Genomic DNA, 21,108 nt, shown 5'->3' on the forward strand with positions numbered 1-21,108 from the left:
AGTACCATCTAGAAAAGTCCCAAAAAAATGTCACAAGTGCTTCATGAAGCTTCATTTATCCAATCACTCAGTATAACGTTCCAAAACCTATGCTATCCTGTGGCAGAGTAATTAATTAATAAATTACAATATTATTTTCAGGACAATTATTATTGCGACTTCTGTAGGCCAAAGTCTGCCATGCTGACATGCTAACAACATAGCTGAAAACAGAGGAGCTGGCTTATAAAAAGGCAGTAACGCGTTTTTTTTTCTTTTCAATTCAATTTATTTCATTCATTTGTAAAAAGACAATAGAAAGCAATATTGAAATTCCACAAAGCGGAAAACAAGAGCGCCATAATTTCACATTGTTTTGTGTTTGACAAAAGAAGCCCGGTGAAAATCAATCATACTGAACATTGCCAAAGGAGATCGCTTTGCCTCACTTGGCCAACGCTACTTGGCAAGAAGATTAAAAGTGCATGAGGGTGTGCAGTATTACTCTTTTAAATATGGACCAGCCGACCCATAAAGTTTAAGAACTTAATTTTATCATGTTATTTTTTGTGATGGAAAAGATGCATTTTTGTTTTTTTAAAAAAAAAGGTAAAAACCTGTTCGGCAGTCCATGGTAGTGAGCAGGCCTCCCCAATTGCAGTCATTCCCTCCTTGGCATTTCCACCACATTTGACATCGCCAACCTTATCCACCAAGCCATCCAAAACTATAGAGGCTGAAGTCTTTGAAAACTGCCCCTTCTGGGCAATAAGGGCCACAATGTGTAGCTTCATCTGCATGACCTTAAGAAAGAGCAGCCCAAAACATTGGGATTAATTAGAATCACAAATACTAACAAAGATACAGTAAATACTGAATAATTTCAATAGGGTGCTTAGTTTAACTTGCATTTAAAATAATACAAATGTTACCTGGAAGTTTGTCTCCTTCCAGCCTGGTTTCTTGGCCAACATTTTGACTAACGCTTGGCAAGGCATTGCCATCTTATCCATAGTCTCAACAGCCTAGAAAGAAATATGAATACATTCATGAACATTCATTCCACTGCTTAGCAGCTTTCCAGTCTTCAAAACAAATATTAACCACAGATCTTAATGATGGTCTAAATATGTTGTAAATATACTTGATTATACTTAAAATGGTAGGATTTCCTAAATAAAGCAAACAAAAGTACCCTCTGAAATTCCTCCATACTGGCGAGTCTCTCCTTCCAATTAGCAGAGTCCAGCTGTTCAAGACAGGATGCAGGAAGTACTTCGGCCGCTCGTTCTTCACACACCTCAACCTGAAATTAAAATGTGAATGGCAAAATATAGGGTCAAAGAGCAACAGTACTCTCTCAACAACAAAATAGTGTCAACAACAAAATGGCCATCTCTACATACAAAAATGAAACCTTGCTTCAAAAACTGTACAAGGTCATTTCTTCGATACAAACTATAAAGACTTCTAAAGAAATAACTGTGTAGTCATTTATCAGCCTAAATGTTGTGTTAGTAGTTTGCCTTTATAATTCCAATAAATTGGTTGAACTTGAAACTGACGGCTCCGTTTTATCCCTGTGTTTTTGACAAACAGCAGATTCAGCCATGGCCAAGGGGCTAAGATTGTCACTTGCCACTGCGGGGAACCCGCTTCAAGACCGTCACCGGACACACAGCTGCAGTTTCCTTGAGCAAAACACCAATACCCAAATTGCCCCCCGGGGGCTGAAGCACCCACCTGCTCTAGTGTGTGCCACAACAGCAGGTCAAAGTTCATGTACCCCCCAAATATATTATTTCATTCATAGTCATTAGGTCTGTGCAAGAATCAGTGGAGATTCAAGTGGGCGTGGAAAAGAGTATTGAATTGTAATTTTTGCACGCGAACCAGAAATAAAAAAATGTTCTTGAATTAAATTATTTTTGGGGTATTTCATCCTTTAAAAAAAGAAATTAAAGGGGACAGAAAAAAGTGAAACTTGTGGCCAAGAGTTTCACATGCAAGTTGGTTCCTTCACCCCAAGGTGGTTGCGCGCTAGTTAATTAGCCAGCGAAGGAGCTTTAAATCAACTGCACTATGGTCAATAAAGACCCTCTTGGCAGTGTATCAACACCGCTGTTAGCCTCTCACACATCCCATCACGGATGGCAACAAATAAAAGTTGGTTGCCCAGAGAGAATGTCTCCTCAGCTATTTAGCTTAGTTTTAGGATGCCTCTGATCCACTTATTTTATACGACACCAATAGGTGCAACCAACCTGGATTCTACCTTTGGCCACAATACGAAGCAGGATCCTGGTTAAAGTAAGCCATTTTAAACGAAACTAGGTAAAACAGCTACCATCTTACTGAACACTGCAGCTGCATTTTACAGTTAGATTAATTTTGAAAATAAGTGACTGTGAGGCTTTGAGAGTATGTTGAGTATAAGTGCACTCCATTTGCAAATTTTAATCAAAATTGGATTAATCAAGTTGGGTTCTCATCTATTGGACTGTGCATTATGTGTTCTTTCAGAAAAGCGTGATGCAAATGAATTTGAAAGTCATTTGCTGATGCAAACACAAATGGCGATTTTGGGTGTAGTGCGAGCTCTAATAGCATTAGCTATGTAGTGTTTTTTTGTGATGAAAGCCTTCCTTAATTATTATATTATATTCAACTGTTTTGTAATCATTTTCCACCACGTGAGCATCAACATGTACAGTAATCTTTTAATTGAAAAAAAGTCAAGAACAAGTCGAGCCGACTGGTATCAGGTAATTTACTTAGAGGCTCAGTTTGCTCATTGAAAATACTGACGTTGGGAAAGGTATCAGTCATTGGTTGAGGGTAATTGTCATTCATCAAGTCAAAACAAGTAAAATTTTAAGAGGTTGGCGCCACTTTATGCTGTAATATGAGCAACTGGCTCTCGTTAAGCCCGTCACACACACACACCGAGCAACGTGGTAAAATGCTATTGAACTGGACAATCACTAACAAAATCTAGTCAATGACTCGCATCGGCACACCCAGAAATTGCCCTTTGGATTCTGTGACACCATTTATCAGTGATTCAAATAACAGAAAAACTGCTGACAGTCAGCCACTCATAAAAAACATCCAGTCGCATTCAGCCGCGTTGCTTTGTGTGGGACAAGCTTTCATCACATTGCACTTCTGCAAAATGAGTGCTGTTAAATGAGGGTGCATTAGATGGCCACTTCTGACTGACAGTAAGGTTATTTTTGCCACACGATTACTGAAAATCAGATCAAGCTAAAGTCAAGTGACTGAAAAACTGGACAACAACAAAGCTGTTGTGACCATGTAATGCCGCAAAGCCCTAATAGAGTTCAGACTTACCGACAATTCACTTTCTGTGAAGTCTTTACTTTCCGTGTTCTTTTTGGGTTTTCCACTGGCAACAGAGACTTGTTTGCCTTTCTTTGGTGGACCAGCAGACTGTTAGAAAGATTCACAATTTACAGTTAATGTCAAAATCAGCACATGACTACAGCAGACCAAGGCTGCGCTCAGACTGCAGGCATGTCTGATTCCTCCTGAAATATGATTTTTAGGGCTGAGTGTCCAAATTGGATCTGGCCTTGTTCAGACTGGGCCCATCTGACAAGTTGCTGTCGCAAATTGGAGCGGAGACGTAGTAACCTAGCACATGTAATGTTTGACGTCATATATTGTGACATTTTTTTACCGCTCCGCACTGCCCGACTGGTTCCTCGCAAGCGCGTTAAAAAGCTTGTGAGACCGTAAGACGTACAAATTTATAGTATGACCACCTTATTTATGTATTTTGCGGGACCAGCTTACGTATTTGAGTAAGTAAAGTGAACTGTCACTGTATTTCTGGTTGCGCTTGCCAAGAGCCAACGGGGCAGTGGAGCACTTAAGGCATTTGACTGCCACAGCATACAAGGAACCAGTCTGGCAAGTGGAGCCAATGGGATAATGACCTATCACAGACTGTCAAATATCTCTGTGTTCAGGCTGTCCACAAGCGATATTTTTTATAAATTACCTCCAAAATGTGGTTTCAATCAGTCCCACAAAAAAAAAAAAATTGATTTCATGTGCTTTGTGACTGTTCAGACTACAAAAGAGCCAACCAGTTTCAATCTGGTTGGGTTAAAAATCCGATTTTGGCTGTCAGTCTGAACAAGGCCCAAGGCAAAATTTACAAAATGGGGAAAATCAAATTTTGTCAAATATAAATTGTAGAAAATATTTCTCCATGTAGGATGCTTGAAAACGGGTGAGGGGTGAAAAAGGTGAGAAGCACTTTGACCAAAATTTGAATATTCCTCGAGCACTCGTCAAACGGGTTGGGGGCATGCAGTGGACGAAGGGATGGCGAATTTAATGTTCAAAATTTTACGGAGTCAAGAGAAACAGTTTGCAAAAATGCGAACATCTTTGCTACATTTATTGTACCAAGGATGGATGTAGGAAAAGTCAGCATGCGCTGTGTTCAAGTAGGGATGGGTACCTTTCACATTTGAATCAGTTTGGTTCCAATTGACAGCATCGGGGTATCAATACCGGTAACAGTGCCAATTTCGGTACTTTTGTTCTGTTGTTTGTAGTAGTAAATGTTAACTTATTTAACAATAAAATAATACATTTTATTTAAAAAAAAAACATTCACTTTTAACAGTTATGTGTCATTAAATAAAATCTGAAAAATAAAACATCACATGAACCGGAGATGATGGAGTAAAAAAATAAAAATAAAAAATAAATCAAGGTATAACATCAATTAGGTATCAATAACACAAAAAAATATTTAATATTACAAAGAGAGAAGCAAGGTTCTTTACAATGAATAACATAAACAACAAAGTTAAACAGTAATACAAGATCAGAAGATAAATGATTGTATTAGTGTTTTTTTTTTGTTCTTTAAGGAACAACTGCACAATTGTTTAAACGACTTTTCAAGAACGTGCCTGCATAGCGCGATGAATTTGTACCCAACTGAGTAAAATCTCGCAAAAAAATGACAGCTGGAAGAGAACATGAACAACCCAAAACAACCAGCCCCCCCCCCCCCCCCAAAAAAAAAATGTGCTCAACTGAGCTCCATGACTCACATAGGTGACCTATTTTGGTTTCAACACATCAAATTTCGCCGAAAAGTGAGGGATTTTCATGCCTACAGGACTCATTCTCCTTTCAGGGTATTCAATAGATTGCAACTGTTTGTCTTATCTCACTGCAGTAAAGTGTTTTAAGTTGAAGCCGTACTCGATGATCCAGAAAATAAAACTATGAAACTGTGAATTTGTTACCTTGCTAGTGGCTGCAGCTGAGGTCTTCTTAGGCGGAGCAGAGGATTTAGTTTGGGCTTCAGCAGCAGGTGGTGCTTTAGCTGATGGCTTCTTTTCTGCAGCTCCTCCCGCACTCTTCTTCCCTCCTGGAAGGTCTACTTTATCAGCACACTCTTTTATCTGTCACCAAACAACACAGGACAACAGGGCTACACGGGTCAAACAACTGAGCAGGGGCATCTCATTCAGTCAGATTGATCATCATGTTTTACCTTGTCAAGTTTTAGTTTATCCAAATCAGCTAGATAAACGTTCACCGCTTTCTCGCCGACCACTTTCATGGCTGTACCCAAAGCGTCAAAGGCAGCATCACGCACCTCTAGAGCAGAGTCATTCACTTGCTGATGGTGAAAGAGACAAGTAACGATGAGGAGCGATACAGACTTATTTTCTTTCTTTATAATGAATGCGCGTACCTTTACAAGGGCAGCACAGAAGGGTTTGAGTACACTCTTGGGCAGTGTGGCCTGAGTACATAGTCTAAAGGAGCGGGCCAAAAACAGAGAGGCTTGCTGCTTTATGGAAGGGTTTTTATTATCCATCACAGCCAGGATGTCCTCCGACAGATTTTGTAGAGTAGTCTAGGAGAAGAGTTACATATTACATTGGGGTCACACGCAAAAATTAAAACAAAAATCTGCAAATTTACACTGCACAATAAAGACACAGGGGAGATTAAGTAAAGTTAGTTTACGTTGGCTGTGGGTATGTGAGTATTTAAAGCAACAGCAGTGTGCCGTCAAGTCGAAGGCAAGTCATCTGAGGTTGCTTTGACATTATACTGTTTTGGTGCCGTGCGGTTACAATGGAACAAACTTTTCAGAACCTCCGCCAAGGCTGCTCTGGTTCGCAGGCTGACCGAGTTGGACCGTGACATCAATTGTCTTCTGATTGGCCGACAGATCTAGGCATTTCCTAAGCAATGCAGCAAAGAAATCCAATGCACACACCCATTCTCGGGTTTTACAGCTAGCGAGATAGACCGCCGGCAGTGCCAAGTTACAGTATAGTACAGACGCTCCCCTACTTACGAACATTCGAGTTACGAACAACGGTACATACGAACATTTCTGCGCGTACAGTATGTCGAAAAATGTTCGGAAAGAAATGCTGTAAGTTAGATTTTGTATTGCGCGTAGTGCTTCTTTCCGCCGCTAATACCGACGATTGGCGCTGTGAGAGCTCATTGGAGGCTGAGCAACGTGGCGAGGAGGAGGAGGAAGAAAACGCCGGTCCCCATGAAGCAGGAAATAACTTTTGAAGCCGATTCCAGCGACGACGAAGAATCTCTCATGATATAAAATCCTCCTCTTCCTCCTCCTCCATCATCTCCTTAAGCATCGAGTACATCTTCCAAAAGTAAGTTAAACTTCATTTTATTTATCTTATTACGTACATGTACATACTGTGTGTGTCTCTCTCGCTCTCTCTCTCTAACATACGTAGTACAGTACAGTACTGTACGTATTCTCTCCATTTTATTAAGTTTTTTTCAGTACAAACCAATGCAGGTTACTTGTACAAGCCTTAAACATACTTATATAAACCTTCAATATACTTATATAGGCTTTAAACATAAATTATAATACAAAATATAGCACTGAAGCAACTTACGAACAAATTCACCTTACGAACGATCATCCGGAACGTAACTCGTTCGTAAGGTGGGGAGCGTCTGTACACATAAATGCATTTTACCATAACACATAATAATGTACCAAGGGGTGAAATGGTGAATCTTGCGAGAGCCCCGCTTGCCAGGATTAAGAAGTCTTGAGCCACAGCCCGGAGCCTCCCCGCTCCCCCATGCCAACCGTCGTGGCCCCGGCCTCAGGAGGGCCGCCAGAGCCGTTGACTCAGAGAGGCGACCAAACGAATGACACCAAACTTTCCATTCTGTATGAATGAGCGCTGGCGGCGAGCTTTGATTGCCGCTCGCGAAATCACTATCGCACAATTTCATCCATAGTACATATGAAATTGTAACTATGATTATGTATTGTTAAAGACATATACTATATGTATATTTGTGTTGATGGTTTCCATCAAGCAACTATATTTTACTGGCATAAACCCAGAAATAATTTTTTTGTCAACTGCATATGTGAAATCTTCTGTGCATTTGATGGGCTGTACTTTCACCATAGCCACATTACACAACAGCACTCCAGATTTTTTAATCGCCCCAAAAACAATGAGCGAGACTGGCCACTCATGAAATGTTATGGCTCAACCCCATGCTGCAAGTGTTCCCATTCCCATCCCGGAACGATCTCTCTCTTAGCATATAATATAGGGAGCAAATGCTTTCAATTTGGGGTAGAGTGACTTTAAAAGATAAACTTTTATTTTCTGAAAAATATACATTCATTGGGAATTGAGGGTGGCTCATGGTGTGTCTCACAAAATAAAATAAAAATTATGCTACAAACCAGATTGCCACAGATATTTAACAAGGGTTACAAGTACCAGAACTAGCAACCAGTGCCTGTTTTTGTGCCCTCTACTGTAGTCTCTGCATATTGACTTCATTAAAAAAAAAATATATATATATATATATATATAAAAAATATATATATATATATATTTTTTTTTTAAATAACTTCTACTTTTTATTATTATTTTTTCCTCAGATGGTTAAATGAGACACATCCTCTGCTTAGAATGTGTGTACTTACAGTACGAAAAATGGCATCGATAGCCTCTTGCAGGGCTTGGACAACCTGAAGCTTCTTCTCTTTGAACTTTTCCAGAATAGTGGGAACAACCTGCGGAGCGGGGGAAATTGCACCTCTTATTTAGGGATATATATTAACCATTTTAATAAATAACACTTGATTCTTAAAAGGGATACTTGACTTATTGATAATACAGCACTTTGTATATAATGAATGTGATAACACCATCATTTTTTATGAACAATTAATACCTTTAAAAACTAATTGTGCCACTTGCTGTCGAGTGAAGATGACATAACTCGTGCTCAGGAAACAGGTAACACCCAATCATGGCTCAGTTTGCTGACCAAACCCAGAAAACAGGCGAGCCGTGATTGGTGGTTACCCATTTCCGCAGCACAGATAATGTCAATTTCCAGTCGACAGCAAGTGGAAATTTTAGTTTTTAAAGGTGTTAATTGTACATGAAAAATAAGGAAGTTATCAAATTAATTATGGACAAAATATTAACTTGTTACTGCTGAAAATGGCTTAGTGAGTCAACTATCCCTTTCATGGATCCATTTTTCATTACAGAGCCTACCGTGGAAAATGTAACCTACTCCTACTCCCTCCTAAAAAGACTTTACAAACAAACAAAAAATAAAAATGGCAGCACAGTGACATTAAAGTAGCACTTAGGAACTTTTCAACCTTAATAAAATATCATAACTCTTGATGAATGATATCTTTGCCATGGTCTGAGGGGGTCGATATAATTTTTACTGGCACTAAGAAACTTTGAGGAGGAAGGCAGGAACACTGCCACAGAAAAAAAACTACAAATGTGCTGACTGCTTTATGGCATACATCACTTCCCCCTTCCCCCGTTCGTTACAAAGATGGAAGTCAATTTGAATGTCGACGCTAAATGGCATGAGCTCAAAAACGACCCAATGCGCTGGTCCTCATGAGAAATTAAGTCTTCCTTCGGGCAAAACATTACCGCTTTTGTCCATATGGCGGCGCAATAATAAACAAACTGAAAGTTTCTTAGTGTTCCTCTAATAAAGAAACGCAAAATAAACACAAAAACTCTAATCCATGAAGCGTTTTCCCTCACAAAATGCTCTGTACCCAGTCTCTAATCTTTTCGTAATCTACTCCTCTCTTACATTTTTATTTGTTTATGATTGCGGTGTGGGGGTGATTATAACAATGTGTAGCACTTTGCGTTACACTGTCATGTATGAAAAGCGTTCAATAAATATTGATTGATTAATTAATATTATAGCGTGTATTTTTTCCTCGTAAATCTGCTGTGATTCTTTCAATGTCAATCAACAATTGCAGGTGTATGATTCCTCAAACAGTTGCATTAAAATTAGATTTTTCTTGCAACTTACCTGCCCTGCATACGTTCCAAACTTCTTCCTGAGACCGGAGGCCAGCCCAGCCAGACATTTAGCTGCTAGTGCAACCAGCATGACATTCGTATCTTTCCCCACGACCTACGACACATCAAACAGTACTGTAACTTAAATCGTACATCCTCCAGTGTCACAATACCACCAGTCAGGCAGAAATTGGCCATTCGAGTTTTCATAATTACTCCAGTTCGTTATCATGAAATGACTCGAATGATGGAAACCAACTGGACCAAGTACCTTCTTGAGTGCTCTAACAAGATCGCCATAGTCCCCATTCTCCAATTTTGGGTTCTTCAAAAGAGATTCAACAGCTTCCAGAGCTTCTTTCCTCTCCTGCCATTTTTTAGCTTCCTGCAAAAACAGAAAATCAGGTTCACAATTAAAATGGAGTTAAAGAATGCATAGATAAAACTTGATACGTTTGGGGAGAAGATGGCCACTGCATGCAGTTAAGCATACCACACTCACAATTTTATCATAAAAGTCTTTGGGCAACTTGTTAAGAATATCCACAGCTTCCATCAGCTCATAAGGATCCACTGTTGTTGCTGTTTCCTCCTCGTCCTCTTCTGCAAAAGGTGGGTTAAAACGGGAAACACCGTCAGATTGGTTTATCAAATAAATATTTTTGTTTTTAACTCAGTCACTGCCATTGACAGCTATAAACGTAAAAAAAAATCATTTTAACTATTTATATAAGTTTAACATTTTTTCCCACTCTTGTTAACAAGAGTATGGAAACCTAGATTTTTTTTACATTGTACATTTAGAACCAATACAAAATTTGTGATCAATCGCGAGTTAATTAGTGAAGTCATGCGATTAATTACAATAAAAAAATTGAATCGCTTCTTGCTCATAATTTTTAATAATCTTTTTTTTATGAATTTATGGCAGTCAGTGAGTTAAATCGGGTGTTCTTAACCATTTTTACCTTGGGGCCCAACTTTTTTCCTGTAAAAAGTGGCGGCCCATTCATAAAATATGATTTATGTTGATTTATTATTGTTTGTATTTAATAACTAAACTAAATCTAGTTAAGCTTTATAAAATCCTTCATTTTTGTGTGAACACTGACAGCTGAGACTGTTTTTGTGACTCAAGCGCGAGACGACGTAATAAAGTTGTGCTGGAAGCTATTGCCCTCACCGAATGCCGTTTTCTTTCCCACGACCTTCGTTTGGAGTGATCCACAATACACTAGAAATATTCTGTTTTAAAAATACCCTGCTACGTGTGTATAAAGCTGCCATTGCGGCCCAGGTTTACAAAGCTGAAATTACTTTGCGGCCAACTGGATGGCGCCCACTGGATTGTTAAGAATCACTTGTTTAAATCACCTTTGGATTTCCTACTTTCAAACCAAAAATAGCACTTAGTGAATTTGGCTTGCGTCTCAAGAAGCGTAATTTGCATTTAAAAATCTCCAAATGTTTGATTAAACTATAAATAAACCTTACATTGCATTTTTTTACAGTTTCGCCTACATATTTGTATAGGTTTTAGACCATTGCAAAAACCTAAACAAATTTATAGCAAGAATGGATATTAATTATATTGAATTAATTGAACTACCAGTACATGATTAAATAATAAGTACCGTCCAATTCAGCAAGTATCATTTTTTAATATATAAATACCAGACGCTTCTCCCTGTGCTTGTTGTTGTTGAAACTTGGCCTTCAGGTCTTGCTGGGAGCGAAGGAACCTGCTTTGCTTGGGCGGGCTTGACGGCAGCTTCACCCACTCCTCTTCAAGCTCCTTTAGCTGCCGAGAAGGCACAGACAGTGTCATTTACAGCACTTGTTAAAAGTCATTTCAGTGAGTATGTCTGTTTCAAGAGATGAGCCATGTCCTACCAGCACAGAGTTGATATTCTGCAGTGAAGGTCTCAAAGCATCTCTGATCCATTTATAGATTTCTACAGCAAGCATCTTTGCCTCGTCTCTCACCGCCTTCTCTCTGGACTCAAACTGCTTGGGTAAAACCTTCACTACTGGTTTCAAAGTCGCAATCTTGGATCCAAACTCACTGGAAGAAAGAAAACCCCATGAAAATGATGAATGTATGCAAGCTATGAGAACTGCATTTAAATGTTTCAAAATGAAATAGATGACTGGCTGCGCTAGTCACATATTCTGAGTACCAGTAGATTCAAGTTCAGTCAATTTAACCATCTTCACAATTATCTCAAATTGTTCTTGCAAAGGTATAAAAGTAATTTTCATAACATATTTTTTACTGTACATTACAGTGATTTTTCTCTACATGGGAAGGTAGCACTGACCTGAGAGCCTTCCTGAGCGTCTCAATACAGGCCACAACTATCTTGGGGTTCTTGTTGTCCAGTCCCTTCAGAAGTTCATCCTGCACCACCTCAGCTTTTTCTATTTCGATATACATCAGACAGATGTCTGTGCCCAGCTCCTTAGCCCGGGCCTTTGGCTGGTTAAACACTTTGGTCACCACACCAGACACCACGTCACCTGTTGTCCTGCAAAAATTAACAATGCTCTATGCCAGCACTCCCAAGATCTAATAATCAATATATAAGCATCAGTATATGTATATATATATATATATATATATATATATATATATATATATATATATATATATATATATATATATATATATTTTTTTTTTATTATTATTATTATTAACTCTTTGACTGCCAAAAACGTTAAATAACTTTTAGTAAAATCCTATGGAGGAGTGCCAAAGACGTTAAAAGACGTTTTTTTTAAAAACCGAGGTGAAACTAACCATTTTCTATTGTTGATTACTGAAAAACGGAATAAGGTAGAAACAAACTTTTTTTCTGATGAAAGATGAGAGTCCAATCTTTCATTTGGTAGTATGTGCGTTTCCATAGTCCAAACACATATTTTTCTGTGGACCTTGAAAGATCAGTGAAAAATGCTTAAATCGGCTGGCACCCACGGCATCCCTTTTCTGAAAACGTCTGGCAGTCAAAGAGTTAAGTGACTACTAATATTTCTATTTGCAGTATTATTATTTTTTATGTATTCAATTTATAAAACATGGACAATAAGCTGCATGACAAGTTCTGTTCATACAGAGTTCAAAATTAATTGTGGTTCCAGTTCGACTACCTACAATCAGATCGTGCCACTAAGTCACTGAACATTTCCGTTGTTTAAAAATGGCGCAGAAGTGCATTTTGGGATTTAGACCTAAAGACACGGTGGAGAGGATTTTTCAGAAAGTCAAATCTCCTTTTGCCACCTTTCCATTAGCCTGAAAACCAGACTCATCGCTGGTCACAGTTGCTATCAAGTGCATTTCTGAGGCGGGGCGAACCCGAGCAAACAGACAAAGAAATGAACCAACCAGCAAAAAGCGGGCATGACGTCAGATAAGCAATTCGTGGAAGTATACGTCTTTTTAAATAAATGCTTCCAATGCCATCAGCTGCCGGGGTTTTAATGGCCAATTTGTTCATAGTCATTTAAAATGAGTTTAATGCTGAATGGAAAAAATCTTTTGTCTCTCCCGTCCACCATTTTCAAGACTATGAGGATGGACTTTCGGTGCCGAAAAGCAACATTGCTCATGTAGAATATGTCACAGCAAATAAATGAATATTATTCCACGGTGTGTTTTGAACCGGGCCAAACGGCAGTCAATGACAGCTTGTTCAAATCCACTTTCTTTCCTTCAAGAAAGTAGCTTGCCAGGCTAACCTTCCTAAGCTTTTCTAGAATATAAACAAACCTAACCTTCCGGCTCATCTTGCTCGAATTGGATAGGAAAGGAATGTTTTCAGGCAAAAACAAGAATTCAATGATGGCTATTTGGCTACTGTCTCCCAGTTGGCAAGGCTGAATGTCGGACCCTGTTGTATGAATTATTTTGAGACCTTTCAGTGTTTGACAAACAAATACATTTCAATATTCAATGTTGATAAGTGTCTGAATCAATTTAGTCAATGCAAATGTTTTGTTTTGTTTGACCTCATAACCATATTTTGCTTATCAATTTATTGAAGGATTTATTAATTGAACTTTTCATTACTTACTTCACAGCTACGTGGGCATTCTCAACGTAAGCCAAGGCTGCTTCGAGGCCTTTAAGCTGAGCCACCGCATTGGACTCTGTGACAAACTTCTTAATCAGTCCAAGGTATTTCCCCCACTCCGGACTCTTCTCGTCATCTATCCTATTGAACAACTGCAGAGCTTCTTCATAACCGTTTAGACGGGCTTTCCACACCTAGAAATCAAAAAGTTCACAGCAAAAGTGTAAATGCAGAACTGTGTTTTGTCAAAAGCATTGATTCTGGCTCTAGACCACTCTATTAGCCTTAAATTTTGGCTGGCCAATATCCCCCAATGTGAAGTCCGACAACAATTCTTCTGTAAATTTATGGAATAATGCTACATTTACACTATGACCTGATGATTTCACATTGCCACTTTGCTATTTTCTAACTAATTGGTCATAGGCTGAGAGGATAATATAGATTAGAATATCACTGGAGTACAAGTACCTTATGCTCGCATTTCTGGTCGATGGGAAGCTTCATCCACTCACTATCGTCCCCCATTTTGCCACTTGCAGCGGCAAGTACTCAACTGGAAAATGGAAAAATAAATAAAATAAAAAACATTAAGCACAGTATAAATTCTGTAGGAAATGGTGAGAGTTAAAAGCTAAATAATATTGTGACAATAAGGAGGTTAAAACCCCTAAAAAAATCCATGACTTGTACATTTGATTTAATGGATGGAACTCAAATTAAAAAAATATATATATATATATATATATATATATATATATATATATATATATATATATATATAAAACATTGTATATACCCAATTTGCAGAAGTTTCCAATTAAATTGGACACAGGGTAACCTTGTTTTTGTTTTTTTGTGCATGTACTCGTGCTGTCCACTTCATAGACCTGCTGCTCCTTGTATGTACAGCACATTTGGAAATTATTTTCACATTTTACAGCCTTATTTCAAAATGGAAAGAAATTCATATTTCCTCAAAAAAAAAATTAATTATTTTTTTAAAGTTGACATTTTGGCAGATTTATTACAAAAATTAATTTAATCACTGCCAATTATTTCCTGCCTTTTTTATTCAAGCACCTTAGGTAGCAATTACAACCTCAAGTCTTCTACAGTAGCTTTGGGCAGTTCCACACCCATCAAGCTCCATTACGTAGGTGGAGGCGTCAATAATCAGGCATTTTCAGAAGGCTCTAGTAAAGTTCAATCAAATACAATTCTGGCTTCTAGCTGGAACACTGAGAACAGGACAGTTGTCACAATTAATGTAGACCAAAAAAGACTCCTTTGATAACTTAGCGCTCTGTGCTTAGGGTCGTTGTCCTGCTAAAAGATGAACTGTCATGTCTGTCTGATGTCTCTGTAGATTGCTGCATTCATTTTTGCCTAAATCCTGAAAAATATCCCCAGAGCATGATGCTGCCACCAACATGCTTCACTGTACGGAGGGCATTTATTGGCCTGTTGAGCGGTGCCTGCTTTCCAACAAACATGACATTGGGCAGTCAGTCACTAAAGTGCTCAATCATTGCCTTATCAGAAAAGACAATTTTGTCTCTTACGGTCTGAGCCCTTCGGGAGCCGTTGGACAAACTCCATGGCCATCTTCTATGTGCCTTTTACTAAGAAATGGCTTCTGTCTGGCCACTCTACCAAACAGGCCTAAGTGGGTTGCAGAGATGGGATTTTACTAGTGCGGTCACTATAGAATATTGTTAGAATCGATTAAGCTATAAATTATTCAATTGTTTAAGCGACTAATCTGATTCATTTTAATTTTGCTTTAAAGTGTATTACAAAAGCATTTTTTCCTGATTATTGTTTATTAACCAGTGATTTGTGTTTATTTTGTACTTCATATCAGTATACAGTATGGTGATTAAAAAAAAAAAGGGGAGGATTGATGCTGTACTATGTTATTGTTTTCCAAAGTAAAAACAGATGTTTACCAATGTCTTATTTTGATTACACACAGAAGATAATCATAAAAACATAAAAACACAGTATATACAATTAACACAATAGTTTTTTTACAACAACGCTGAACAATATTTAAATTTAATATGTGCTAGTGGATGAATTTTTAATGATTGTAGTTTTAAAAAAAATGGCAAAAATTAATGGCTACTTTGTATTCATATAATTTCTCATTTCTAGTCCCTGATCGTAAAATAGCTGCAGGACGGCGGCCGATAATGGTATAGGTCACCGCCACGAGTACCGATACCTTAAAATAAGACTGGTATTGGCACCGATACATAGTGCTGGGCGACATGGCAATATATAGCGGCATGACAATAGAAAAATGTTCATCGTGCCCTTTCTTACCTATCATCTCTATCATCAATTACACTCTTTTTAGACAAAGAGGTCTGTCCATATTGTATGCAGTATTGGAACGCTAAAATATTATTTTTGTTATTATGCATGCACTTGGATTATCCAAGTGCCAAACAAGAGTAAGAAGCGACTTTTGCAGAAGAATTCAAGTCTCAGCAACCTTTAGGTCATTTAGTTTTACTTTGCGGCATCGTGTATGTGGCGTTTAAAAGCAGTTGGCCACCAAGCCGCTTTACGTTATTGAACACACGCACAAGTCAGACGATGGAGGAGGAAAAAGGCAAAACAACGGCTTCTGAAATGGAAGAAGTGGCATCTTCAACTCCACAGAAAGAAGCACTTGTACCCAAAAAAAGGGGGTACGTCTCTTGTTTGGTTGCATTTTGGTTTCACGAAGTCCGACGCGGAGCAGAAAACAGTAATATGCAAGTTATGCCACAGGAACATTTTTTCCCTCTAAATGGTCAGATAAAAAAAGGCTAGTGTAAAGATCATTTTTGACAAATAGTTACAAAGAGCAGCTTTAATTTGTGCTCAATGTGATATTGCCTCAAAATTGGGTTCACAAACTTCACACAATAGGACAGGACTCAAAATACTGTCATGTCTTCAGCTGCATTACTTGCATCCACTTGCACAAAAGCATTAGCACATGATTGATTAATGCACGTCAAGGATAGCCCATTAGCTTTCCATTTTAAATTGACTGAACTCCATCAAGATAAAATGGTACATTACATGTGGAACCTATAAAGTTCAATGTCCCTAAAGTTGCATACTTCAGAAGAAGGGCTGGGTTTAAAATAAATAAATAAATAAAACAACAAAGAATTGTTTTTCATTTTCGTGCCTGATATCGATTCATAAGACAATGAATTGATTATTTCAAGATCTCCCCCCCCCCACAAAATCATAAGAAAATAGACTTTTAAAAGGCCAATTTTTTTTATGTTACCGTTCTCTTGAAATTTTAATGTTCACATTAATTTAAAAGTATGTTCTTAAATTTATGGAAGACCTGACTTATTGCACTTTATGACAATTCAGAATCGTTTTAATTTAGATTTCCAATTATTGAATTAAGAGTTATGAAAATACTTTCATCTCATCTTTGCGTATGTCAATGTTTGTATAACATTTCAGTGATTATAACATTTCATTAATAAACTAAACCATTTAACCAGTTACTGCCTTCGCAAAATGTTATTTGGAATTGAATGTTTATTGAGTTTTTATTATGTCCTTGATATTTAAGAAGAATTAATGTTCCAGAATTGAATTAAAGTTAATCGAATTGAATCGTGAAAAATCTATATCGAACTGAACTCTTGTGAATCCAAATTGAGGAAATTAGAATCGATACCCAGCCCTATTCAGAAGTCCACCAAAATTTGGGAAAATAAATACGCGTCTTAAGAAAGACCAGCCTCAACAATGGAAGAATGTGCGAGGGGAATACAGAATACCGCCACTTAGCTGTTTCTTTTGACTTTGACATAAGAGTGCTTTGTCAGTCTCAACAAAGAACTTTAACTTGCTATTATGCGAGTTAGCCGAACTGTAGGTAACAGTAGGCGGCAGAATGGCACGCTCACGGGCACATTTTGAGAAATAGGCTCATAGCAGATAACTTTATTTATTTTTTATGTATATCAAAAAGGCAGTGGATCTTTTTGTTGTGTCCTGCAATTTTCCTGCTAGCACTATTTTGCCGTGAATGGCTCTGATTGGTCGTCCGCCGAACCAAGTCATGCACTCACTGGTAGTGGTTCCTGCCTCGCTTCATCCCCTTTGTCTTTTCACTAAGTTTTCATTCTGCTTTGCCACCCTAAACCTAAACCTAACCATAGCCATCACAGCATAGGCTGTTTGATGTTATTAGCATTACCTATCTAACCATAAACTTCAAAGCATTGGCTGTTATTGGCATTATCAGCCTAACTCCAACGCATAGGTTGTTGTGAAGAAATTGTCATACAATATACAGAGGGGGAATCGAACCAGTGACCTCGCACTTTTGGGGTGATCGCTTTCACCAATTATGCCACAAGCTATGCACTTTTACTGGTGCAGAATTTGTATTTTTAGTTCTTGTGTGATTCATAGCAAAATCGTAAAAGAGTTACCGGTCACGGCAAAAAAATACCCATTTTTCATATTAAAACAGGCAACTTTGCACAAAGTACCCTCTTTAAGATGAAGCTCCAGTAATGTATACTTTCCTACTTTTCAGCAGCAACAAACTTGACCATATTATCAGCAGAATGAAACGACCGTGCATTCAAGACAGACAAACATCTGAGTTTGTTTCATATTGCAATATTTATGCAAAGAAAGAAGCTACACAGATATTTGTATCATTATCCCAATTAAATCAAAATGCTAGCACCATAATACGTTTTTAAGTACACGCACACACTTATGAATTCACTCAGGCCTGAAAGATCAATTTGATCAGTTGAATTCTGCATTAATAAAAACTACTCCGGGTGTTACACTACACAAAACTTTTGACCATTGGAACAATAACAACAACAACACAACAAATTGTGTCAGGGTTTTTTTTTTTTTTTTTTTTGGTGGGTGAACGAACGTCGTTCACTCAACAACAACAGTGACGGTATCAAGCTAGCGCGTTCCATCGTTCATTCGGGGTGAAGATATTTCCACTGAAAAAGCAAGACCTGCGCGCGCGCGCACTTATTGAGCAACGTATGTATATCAACAACAAAAAAAGTAAACACGCGTTGAAGGGTATGCCAACCGTGTGACTGTCATGGAATAAAGCGTTTTGTTCATAGCGGACGGTAGCCGCCTTTAGCTGCTCCGCGAGCTAACCATCCGCGCCAACACAAACAGGCCTATCAACGCAATGCACATCACCTCTAACTGAAACATAGTAGCTTATCACACTAGCTATGTGCCAAATACACGTTTTAATCAAGACGAGAAAACAATTGACTTGATATTGACTGAATACCTCTTGAGGGGTCTTGGAGACAGTATGATGCCAGACGTCCGGTGGTAAGACGGAGATGAAAATGCAATCACCTCAATCAAGCTTTATAGAATAGTCATACCGCACACGCAGGACTCAAAATACAACATCCGGTACAAAATAAAATCATACATTTTACCGTCTTCTGGTAAGCTAAGTTGTGTTTTATGTGATGTAATTTTGTTATTGTAAAGTAATGATCTCTATTTGAATATAATGAATATTTTGTTTAAAGGATTACAATGATTTAGCATTCATATATGTATTACTTCCGGTGTGACACTGTTAGTTAAATCGAACTTGTTTCAATAATTTCAAACGTCTCTAAGGGCGGAGAAAGAATGGGAGAGGCTGAGCTTTTCTTTTAACCTTCATTTTTTCTTTTCTTTTTTTTTTTTTTTTTTACTATGTGAATATAAGGCCAACTACCTTTACACAAATATCGCTTATCCTAATAATTATTTATTCATGTTGGTCCTGGGACGTCTTCGTAGGTCACGAGTGTCGAACAGTGATTGGTCAAATTTGAACCAAAACCCCACCCTAAAGTGCAACTTTCGAAATGAAGAACTTTTTAATTGGTCCGAGGTCGGCTTCAGTTTTAACGAGTTACAATTTGGCCACATCACCTTTGTGGTTTGTGCTGTGGTTTCCCTATGTGTTTTCTTCTATCTATTGCAAACAAGAAGAAAAAATAATAAGGGCAACACTTGTAAAAGTATAAAAATGTAAAATATTTGGCATGTGTGAAATTTTGAAGCAAATGTTGAGAAATTGAATTTTACATTGAATGATTGAATTGAATGATACAGCGGAATATTTTGAAATTTGAGTTGGAACTATGTGAAACCTGTTTGTTGTATGTCTCATTGGGAATGAATCGTCAGTTTTGGTGTGCAAAATGTGAAATTTGGGATTAAAAAAAAAGATTTTGGAATGAGAAAAATAGCATCCTGGAAGGCATGAATTTTGGAATATGTTGAATTTAGAATGGTGAGAACCGTTTAAGAAATGAGCAAGTGTAAAAAATTCAATAAAAATAAAAAGTACTTCTGAAGGCCTGGCCAATAAGTTTCTCGCTGACATAAAATCTCTCAATCGATATGTAGGGAGACCGGGGCTCGTTGGATCACGGGTAAGTTGTCACGTTGCAATTTTTTTCTCCACCAGAGGGCGCAACAAAAATAGTGGAATACTAGTTTTCCTTGCCTAAATGGTCAGGGGTTGTGTACTGTTTGAGAAGAAAATAGCACATTGTGAGCTGAGATAAGGGCCAGTTATCTGTTTTGCACAATCCAAAGTAAAAAAATTCAACTTCATATATTTTGAAACTGGTGTCATATATAGACAAATTCTAGCAGCAAATTGTGTGGACTTGTTAGAAGAGCGATTCAGGCATCTTGTTATGCCTCAGTCACTGCTCTGTTTTAAGCTAACTTTAAACTAGAGCAAGTATTAGCCAACATTGTAGTTTGGGGCAATTTGTCTCAGTCATTTTGGGGTTTGTTGTCACATAAGCAAGGAATGGACCAATAAAAAACGCACCTCCTCAAAAATAGATTTTTTCAGTTGTTGATGGAGCTACAGTATGCTCACGTCAGGACTAGTTTAAGTTTCATAATGAACCATCCATCAATCTATTAACGGAAATGCTTAATTTTTCTATATTTAATTTAGTCTAAAATGTCCAGTTTAAATGAAGCAAAACAGGCATTTGAGGCTGAAAGCTATGACCTACATGCTAGCAGTTCTTAAGAACTTTGATCTATTGCATAATATTTTATGTTAGTTTGCTCAATGATTATAGCAAATTTTCAAGAACAATGACAAACATTTTTTCTTGCTGTAAAAATAATAATAAAACAATAATAATAAAAGGGATACTTTTGTCGTTTTATTTTATTAGTTGCAAAATCCAGTGTGACAACTTACCCATTGAATGGGCAACATGTCACATGTTCACTCCCTCTATTTGATGGCTTATACTGGCACAAAGTATGAAAATGACATGAACACACGTCTTTCATCTGGTATACATTTTGTTTATATATGATGTATTGATTCCAAGAACTGGATAAAAGCATAACAAGTGTTACAACTAGCCCTGGTCTCCCTATAACTTCCACAGAGGTTTCAATATAGTATTAAAATTTATTGCTCAAGTAGAAGTATCGATATTATGGTTTAAGATAGTAGATAATATGATTGTATCACTATTGTACGATATCCCACCTCCCCTAAAAAACATTTTTCTAATGGCCATAAGGACTACAATGTTATATTAAACGGCTCAGTTGAAGTTACTATTTCATGTGCCCATTAA

At 37.7% G+C, this 21,108-nt stretch overlaps 1 protein-coding gene across 3 annotated transcripts in view; it reads right to left on the bottom strand.

Annotated features, from left to right (window-relative positions):
* ckap5 (cytoskeleton associated protein 5) overlaps positions 1 to 18,849 on the bottom strand; it is a 39,510-nt gene extending 20,661 nt beyond the window's left edge. For all 3 annotated transcript variants that reach the window (XM_077568098.1, XM_077568097.1, XM_077568095.1), the window contains exons 1-17: positions 18,768 to 18,849; positions 13,916 to 14,000; positions 13,445 to 13,638; positions 11,690 to 11,896; positions 11,262 to 11,433; positions 11,043 to 11,169; positions 9,871 to 9,971; positions 9,640 to 9,753; positions 9,379 to 9,483; positions 7,994 to 8,083; positions 5,732 to 5,896; positions 5,528 to 5,656; positions 5,277 to 5,435; positions 3,334 to 3,432; positions 1,175 to 1,285; positions 912 to 1,004; positions 597 to 782 (exon numbers count right to left, since the gene is read on the bottom strand). In XM_077568098.1, the coding sequence (XP_077424224.1) occupies positions 597 to 782; positions 912 to 1,004; positions 1,175 to 1,285; positions 3,334 to 3,432; positions 5,277 to 5,435; positions 5,528 to 5,656; positions 5,732 to 5,896; positions 7,994 to 8,083; positions 9,379 to 9,483; positions 9,640 to 9,753; positions 9,871 to 9,971; positions 11,043 to 11,169; positions 11,262 to 11,433; positions 11,690 to 11,896; positions 13,445 to 13,638; positions 13,916 to 13,972 (2,109 nt within the window). In that variant the 5' untranslated portion in view covers positions 13,973 to 14,000; positions 18,768 to 18,849. The remainder of the gene's footprint in view (positions 1 to 596; positions 783 to 911; positions 1,005 to 1,174; positions 1,286 to 3,333; positions 3,433 to 5,276; positions 5,436 to 5,527; positions 5,657 to 5,731; positions 5,897 to 7,993; positions 8,084 to 9,378; positions 9,484 to 9,639; positions 9,754 to 9,870; positions 9,972 to 11,042; positions 11,170 to 11,261; positions 11,434 to 11,689; positions 11,897 to 13,444; positions 13,639 to 13,915; positions 14,001 to 18,767) is intronic.
* Between the last annotated feature and the right edge of the window lie 2,259 nt (positions 18,850 to 21,108).

This window comes from Vanacampus margaritifer, chromosome 6 (genome assembly GCF_051991255.1).
Source record: "Vanacampus margaritifer isolate UIUO_Vmar chromosome 6, RoL_Vmar_1.0, whole genome shotgun sequence".
NCBI lineage: Eukaryota > Metazoa > Chordata > Actinopteri > Syngnathiformes > Syngnathidae > Vanacampus > Vanacampus margaritifer.